The 8,266-nt window shown below is 52.5% G+C and overlaps 1 protein-coding gene across 1 annotated transcript; it reads left to right on the forward strand.

The window, feature by feature from the left end:
- The first annotated feature begins 3,292 nt into the window (after nt 1–3,292).
- KIAA0040 (KIAA0040 ortholog) lies at nt 3,293–3,625 on the forward strand. Its single transcript, XM_009080755.1, has one exon. It carries the CDS (start codon nt 3,293–3,295, stop codon nt 3,623–3,625), a length of 333 nt encoding a protein of 110 aa, XP_009079003.1.
- The last annotated feature ends 4,641 nt before the right edge of the window (nt 3,626–8,266 follow it).

Raw genomic sequence — 8,266 nt, forward strand, 5'->3', positions numbered from 1 at the left:
GAACTTCCCAGGAACAAACAGCCAGGGCCTCTGCAGCACATTCAGCTTCAGTTTAAAGTGGAAACATTTCAAAGGGCTTTGCTTGTTGTTTTTTTTTTTCCTCTTTGCTTTCTTTTTTCCTCTGCAAACAATCAATTATAAGTTTAAAAGGAAGTTCCAGCCCTTCTTCCCTCCCCAGAAGTTTAGAGGCAATAAATATAAAGCAGCTCAGCGCAGGAATAAAATACATCCTGTTTTGTCTAAAATTAAGGCAGTTGTTTTGGGGATGGGGTGGGTTTTTTACTTCTTTTTTTGGAATGAGAAAAGGATTCCTGCCTGGATAACGAGCTATCAGGATATTTATGGATAAATGGCAGACCTGCATCACACGGGTGATTCAGGCTGAGGAAAAACTGCTCTGTTTATTTGTGTTGTAGTTTAGCCTTTACTACAGCTGCTCCAAAAGAAAGGCCTCAGTGAGAATGAAAGTCTGGACAGGGAGCAGCTCTAAGAAGTGGCTCTCACTTATCTCCCCTGTGAGCAAAACCAGATCTGAGATGCTCCCCCTTGGCTCAGGGCAGGGGGTAAGAAGAGAATGAATGGAATTTGAGTCTCTGAGTGGAAGCCCATGGTGTCTCAGGTGGGGATGGCAATGCTATTACTGTCCTCTGTTGAGGAGTGGAGTGAGGGAATGTGGGGAGCAGCCAGTTTCCCGAGGCTGGGAAGCTGCTCAGCAGCAGAGATTGAGTGGAAATAACTCTTCTGCCTCTCACACCACCATCCTTCCCTCCTGGGTGCAAGACATTCTGCTTGTCTACCTCCAAAAAACCCCCACTCTATATATATGTCTATATATATTCCTTTTCTAGCAATCTGAAACTGGAAGATGCATCAGACCAGACAAAAAATCCAGCAATAATAATAATAATAGTAATAATAATAATCTTTCAGCCAAAGCCCAAACCACCTCCCAGAGTGCTAGGTATTTGGCAAATCTCAAAAGAGAGGTTTTCAGAAAAGCACCCACAGAAATTCATGTTCTCAGAAACCACCAGCTAATTGGGGCCAGCTCAACTATGCTTTCAAAACAATAAATCCACAGTGGTCAGTCTGTTTCATAAGGACATCAGAGGATATAGCCCTTATTTTTAACAGGATTTGAGCACTTATGAAATCCCAAATTCATAGAATCATAGTATGTTAAGGGGTTGCAATGGACCTTGGAGATCATCCACTCCCAACCCCCTGCCCTGGGCAGGGACACCTCCCACCAGAGCAGGTTGCTCAAGGCTCAGCCAACCTGGCTGTGAACACTGCCAGGGTTGGGGCAGCCACAGCCTCCCTGGGCAACCTGGGACAGGGTCTCACCACCAGAACAGGGAAAACTTCTGCCTAATATCCAGTCTAAATTTCCCTTTTGCAATTTATCCCCATCACTCCTTTCCCTATCTCTGCAGTTCCTAACCAAGAGTCATCACCTCCTTCAACCTGCTGCCCACAATCCTTTGGATGCAGCATAGGATTCAGTTGGCTTTCTGGGCTTTTTTGAGAGCTTGGCCTCTACACTGAGAGATTCAGCTCTTGAGGTCCTGGCATTGGGTCTGAAAGCTCTGTAGCTCCCAGCACAGCATTTCCAAAGGCATGTTTTCCCTGGGGAACTGCCTTTCTCAGGGCTGCCCAGCAGCTCTGCCTCAGCAGCAACACAAGAGCTGTGGTTTGCATTGGGTGGGACAGGCGGTTCCTTTTTTTGGGCAAAACTGGTGGCTTTGTGTTCATTAGGAGTGGGGTGTAATTGCAAAGCAAGGTGGGAAAATGTGCAGTGGTACCAGCTGGGTGAACTGGAGCATCCCAAATCCCAGGATAGCATCCCCTAGGCAAGTGCCACAGCAGGAAACAATGTGATGCAAAGCAAGGAATGGTAGTGCTGTAGACAGAGAGTCTTTGGCCAACACCAGCCTTCCCGTCCCTCCAAGGCACCCAGGCTGCTCTGTGAGAGCTGCCAGAGGGGAAGCCAAGGAATCAGTGTCCCAGGAGACAAGTGGAACAACCCCTCTGGGAGTTCAGGCTGTACCTCTCAAGTTTTTGTTACATGGAAGTGTTGGTTTTCTTTTTACTGTGCCTCAGTTTCTCCTCCTGGGCACGTGGGGATTTCAGCCTTCCCTCGAGAGGCTGCAGGGCTTGAATCCCAAAGGCTGGAAAAGACACTAAAATCTGGGCAAAGGTGAACCAGAGTGTTAGAGGTCAATAATGCCCCTGCCAATTTAGTGACCCGTGTGTTGAACCAGAACAGCAAACTCATAGCACAGAGCCCCCTGCCCTCTTCAGACCCCTCAGGAGCTCTGCCTGGCCCCAGGAAGAGGAGGAAGCCATGAGCAGAGGCAGCACCTCCCTGCCCCTGCAGGAGGGCTTTCCCAGGAGCCCTGCCACTCAGCAGCACCTCTCCCTCCCTGAGGGAAGAGGAAAACCTTACGTCAGGCCACAGAAATGCTCCTGAGCCCTACCCAAACTCTTGGAGCAATTCCCAGGTGAGGCACGGCGGCAGCAGCTCCTCATCCCCAGCCAACACTTATCCTCCCCCACTGCCACCTTTGCAGCCAGCCCTAGGTGCATGGAGACATCCATGGGTGCAGGGCTGCTCACACCAGGGTCCACCCACCCTAGCACCACCTGTGAGTCCCACTGACCATAGTCCCCTTAAAAAATGCAGGTGGTTTAACCACAGCCCCACCCCAAACTTGCTGGCAGTGCCCTGGGTGCTGGGGCAGCAGGAGCAGACCCCGGAGCAGTGCCCAGGACAGGCACACATGGCCTCTGTGCTGCCCATCCCAGACCACAAGAAATGGTCTGTCCAAACCAGACACCCAGGGTGGATCAGGGGCAAGGGGAGAACTGGAACACGGGGAGTCCTGGCTCTGATAGCAGCAGCACTGCTCTTCACTGTGGTCCCATGCCTGGATCAGGCAAATCCCTTCCTAGACAGGAAAGCTCCTCCTGCAGACAATATTTCCTCTGCTAAGAAACAAGCCTTATGAAGACACCCAAAGGGATGGGGTTGGCAGCATAGCCTGGCCCCTGTAACCCCAGACCCCTCCAAGGCAGGAGACATCTTACCCTGCTGAGGCTTTGGCTGTGCTGACAGCTCCATGGAGAAAACTGCTGAGTGAGCAGGCACCTGATCCACGTGGTTTCTTGTCTCTACAGGCACCATCCAAGGACGCTTCTGAAGTCCACTAGCTGCTTACAGGAGCTGAACATATCCCAAGGGGCCTTCCAAGCAGAGGGAGCAGCTCAGGCAGCCTACTCAGGAGCCAACATGCAGCAGAAGATCAGCTCTTTCTTTAACTCCATCTTGGAGCTCGTCCGTACCAAGCACGAGGAAGGCATCTTCAACACGGTCTGCCTCGCCGTGCTGTTGGGTCTGCCCTTGGTGGTCCTCATTGCCTTCATCTTCATCTGCTGCCACTGCTGCTTCTGCAGCCGGAGGAGACAAAGCACGAGGAAAGGTGGCCCCAGCAGCAATGGGCAGCTGCATGCTGAGAGGAACAAGAAGAAAAAGAAGAAGAAGAAGAGGGATGAAGAGGACCTGTGGATCTCAGCTCAGCCCAAGCTGCTCTTGCTGGACAAGAGACCCTCCTTGCCCATCTAGCAGCGTTCAGGCCCTCTCCTCTGAGATGCCACCAGTCCTTTCAGCTGTGCACCAGGAGGGGTGAGGAGATACCAAAGCTGCTGCCACTTCATGGTGACTTTCAAAAGAGGCTGAGCCCAGTGTGTGGAAAGGCCAGCAGAGAGCAAGGCAGTCGGGCACAGGTTATACAAGTCCCTTCTCCCCCACCATGCCAGCGTGCCCAAGGGCAGAAACTCCTGCTAAGGACCAGGTGAGCACGCACGGGTGACCTGGCCCCAGGCCACACGTACCTCCTGCTACGAGCACAGCACACATGCACTGGGCTGGCATGCAGCAAGCAGGGTGCAAGGCTCTCCCTCTGCACTCCTATGCAAGCACACAGACTGTGGCACAGACAGGGGTGCACAGGACAATGTGCACCCAAAGACAAGCCACCTGCACGCTCCCCTTGCACAAGCACAGACAGCCGCGAGCGAAGGAGGCACAGACACGCCTCGTTTGCTTGCCCTGCCATGGAGATGGCACAGCTTGACTGTCTAGGCTCCGTCCAAACCCAGCTTGCTTTGGAGGTGCAGAGAAAACCAAGTGCTGAGTTACCCCACAGCTCAGAGATGTGCCATCTCCCCAGCCACCAAACCAAAGGCACTTGAGAGCATCTGAAGCCAGACGCCCTCAGCCCAACCTTAGAGACCTCATGACACCATCCTAAGGCAGCACAGCAGGATGCCTTGCCACCCAGGCTAGAGGCAGGGAGGAGAGAGGAGGCTGCCAAACCTGCCCTTTTGCACCAGCACTTAAAAAAACCCTTCCTTCAAAGACTGTTTTGTACAAACTTGCCATTGAAGAGCCCACCACGCTACTGCAAGAGCGGAAACACAAGCTGAGGCTGTGTAAAAGCTTAGCTACGGGCATTAGAGTTATTTATTGAATGACTACTAAAGCAGAGCAGGACCAAAGGCCCCTCTGGAGCAGGGCTAGGCACACCACAGCAGTATGGAAGCAGCAGACACGCTTCCCTGGCACACTCAGCCATCAACTCTCCACGCATCAGACACACACAGACCCACGAGCACATGCTCCTGACAGCCAGTGCCACACAGGCAGCTCTGTGTGCCACACTGAAGGCTTCTGTATGGCTGTCAGGCTGTCCAGCTCTGGGATGTGCTGTAGGAGCAGAGGGAAGTTAACTCCATACCCACAGTCATCCTTTACCCAGGAATGCATCATAACAGCAGACCCTGCACCCCTCTCCGTCCTCATCCCCCTTGGAACGATGGCTCAAGCTGGGCACGGCAGCTAACAGGACCACACACAGCTCTCACCTCCGCTCTGATTTTGAGCCTCTGCTCCCCTAGGCTTGTGTGCCCACCCTGCTCCCTGTCAGCTGGGAATCTCCTCTGCCCCCCACTCCCCACCCCACCAGGCTCTGTCTCCCCCAGCTTGTTTTGCCAGCAAGGGCTGTGTGTGTGTGATGCAAAGCCCCACCACATCTGGGTTTTGCCCTGTGTCTGTACACTGGATGCCTTCCTTCCGTTTTCTTCCAGTTCTTAAGCTACTGGAGCAGACCAGAGCTGCCAGCCAGAGCCAGACATCTGGGGAACTAACAGCCAAGCCCATATGGGCAAGTCTGCATGGAGCTGCTGGACACAACCACTTCCAGCCCAGACAAGGGCGATGCCTCCTTCCCCTGGCTCCAGGGGCACACACCAGTGGGGGCAGAGCCACCAGCTGGAAGCAGCTGCTTGTGCCACCTCATCCCAGCACAGCCTGTTTTGTCTGACAGAGACAAGACTAAAATGGTCACATCACGTCACAGGGTTTGGCTGTGTGTGGCTGTGCTGGAGACCAGGCTCCTCCTCACACAGTCCTTGGAATTGACCCCATATGTGCCTTATTTTCTAGCTTGCTTTGCTACCATTGAAGTAAGTGACTCCCTTCTCCAAAACAGGAAGCAACATAAAATGGCATTGAAAAAATAGGATTTGCCACATGTAATCCTAGAGAGAAACAGGCAGGAATAGCTCTGGTCTGTGTCCCCAGTCCAACCAGGATTCCAGAGAACTAGCACTGCACTTGTATTATTCTTTCTTCCCTCCCTCCTTTCCCCTAACCAGGTACTTTTTCCAGCCCTCCTGGGTGGCCAAAGCAGCCTCCTCCTGTGGGCAGGGAAGCTGCCCATGCAGGTGCTCCTGTGGGATCCAGAGGCAGGAGCAGCCCTGGAGGCAGGGTGGTGCTGCCTGGAGGAATCAAAAAAATCAGAGTAAAGGGAAACACGATGGGAGGCCAGAGGCTTACCCCAACAAGCAGAGGCATGGAGGCAGCCAGCACCAGCAGAGTACAGCCTACCTGGTATGAAGTTGCTGGGATTTACAGGGCTCCCTGCAGGAAGGTCCTTCTCCGAAGGGATAGCAAGTAATGCTTCAGGCAAGGGCAACCAATTCCTACAAGAAGCAGAGAACTGCCAAGAAAATGTGAGCATTGCATCACACACACATCCAGATCCTGCTTTGGGGAGTTCAGAGCCAGGTCTGAATTTCAAGGGCTCCCCAAAATCATTGAGACCACCCCAGGGCTGGCAGGGAGGGAGCAGGATACCACTGTGCCCTGATCCATCCAACCAGGGAATGGTCCGAGCCTCCACACCCCATAAAGCACAGGGGATGACTTACTTGGGGGCTGCTGTTTGAACCAAACTATGCACTGAACCAGCTGTTTCTGGAGGAAAAAGCAGAAGAGCAGCCCGAGGTGCACCAGAACCTGTCACCCACCAGCAGGGCAGCAGCAGCCCCACAGCACCCACACTTCTGAAGTGGCAGAGATGGTACAGAAACTCCACTGCACAGTCCCCACTCTCAGACACCTCTGCCCTGCCTCCCACAGCTGCATTTCAGTATCAACCTTCAGTTTTCCTAAACAAGTCCATGCAACAGGGGGGTAAAAACCCAAGAAAACCAAACAAATTCTGTGCAATTTTTTTAAAACCAAAAATAAACAACTCTCGAACTGCAAACAAACACTGTATCTCTGTCTCTCAGTCATGTGTTTATTTTCCCTTGGAGATCTTTCTTGTATCAGTGTCCTGGCCCTAGATAAGAGGCAGGAGAGCTCAGCAGGCAGAGGCTGTGCAGTCTCTGCCTGCAGCCAGCTGTGCAGCTTGGAGACATTTCCTTAAAGAAACAGCTTAACCCAATCAAGTTTAATGGCCTTGCCTTGTTAATGAACACAGCCAAGCTCCTCTACCCAAGGGCACAAAGTGGTGGGAAGAAGAAAAGCTGTGTTTGCACTGCAGGAGGTGGGCTGCAGAAGGGTTTGGTATTTTTTCCTTGCAGACAATCAGCAGCATGGACTAGTTAACCCCAGTTGGTTTTGATCAGACAAGTATTTCACGGTGTCTGCAGCTTGCTGTCTGCACTGGGCAAGTCACAGAACCAGGCAGGCAGCTCTGCAGGGCAGTGTCTTTTCCAAATCCTGCACCGCTGAGCTCTGTCTCCATGAGAGTGAAAAAATAAACATCTGCTTCTCACCTGCATGAGGCACCAAGCTGCACCTTGCCCACAGGGCTGAGGCTCTGCACCCAGAGACTGGTGTAGGTGGTGTTCAGGACCACAGCAATCAGCAGCTGGAAAGGGCAGAGGCACAATTTTTGGGGGAAGGAAGGAGCAGTGCACATCTTGCTTCTCTCCAGATGCCAGACACTGGATTCAGGGCCGGGTGTTCTAGGGTCACCTGGACTGCAGAAGGAAAGGACAGTTCCTAGGTCCTAGGTTAGAAACAGGCAGGGGTTGAGGTGAAGTTGAGCATCCTGGAACAGTCCAGAGACTGAGGGGAAGCACAAATTAGCACCACAGACACATTAAATCCCTCTATGAGGGAAGAACTGGATCATCACCGACTGTTCTGCTATTTGTTCAGCCAACAAAGCATAGAGCAGTGACCAAAAGTAACACCACTGCTTTCCAAGCAAGTGCCCACTGCAGTAAGACACTTCAGACTTCTCTCCAAGTCACACCATACAGAAGTGCAGGATCTTTGGGAAGAGGCATGACTCTCCCTCCTCCCCCGGGTAAATGTGGGGAGGTAGGTGAAGAATCCACCACCTCTTCCCCCACATCAGCATTTCACTGGGTCCCCTGCAGCAGCACCCCAGATGTGTCTCAGCAGCTGGGTCCTGGCTGGTGGGAGCCAGGACCAGGACACACCACATCAACAGGGAGACACAAAGGCAAGGAGGAACCCTCTGGGGTTCAAATTCTGCCCCTGAGTGTGTTGCAAACCGGTATATACAAGTCAAGTGATCTCAGAGCAAGGCAGAGGTCTCAGGAATGTTTTGGCCCCATGGCATCACGTTACTAAGGCTGAGTATTGCAGCAAAACAAGGGTAGTAAGAGGCTATGACATTTTTATGGGACTACCCCGACCAGCCTGAGCCTTGAAACCAGAACAGCCAGTTCCTTAAGGCAAACAAACTGCATTATCAGAGCAGTCTCAGCCACTCACGCTGGAGCACAGACTGGTTAACCCCCAAACGCTCTTTCCGCAGGGGACAGCTGGATACAGGGAAGTTTCTCCTGCACTAGCGTGAAGAGACGATGCCATCCTGTGGCTGTTCAGGAATACTGACTTTCCACAATGGCCTTCCAGCAAGCCACCACTTTTTTCCTG

The sequence above is a fragment of the Acanthisitta chloris genome, unplaced genomic scaffold (genome assembly GCF_000695815.1).
Source record: "Acanthisitta chloris isolate BGI_N310 unplaced genomic scaffold, ASM69581v1 scaffold17158, whole genome shotgun sequence".
Taxonomy (NCBI): domain Eukaryota; kingdom Metazoa; phylum Chordata; class Aves; order Passeriformes; family Acanthisittidae; genus Acanthisitta; species Acanthisitta chloris.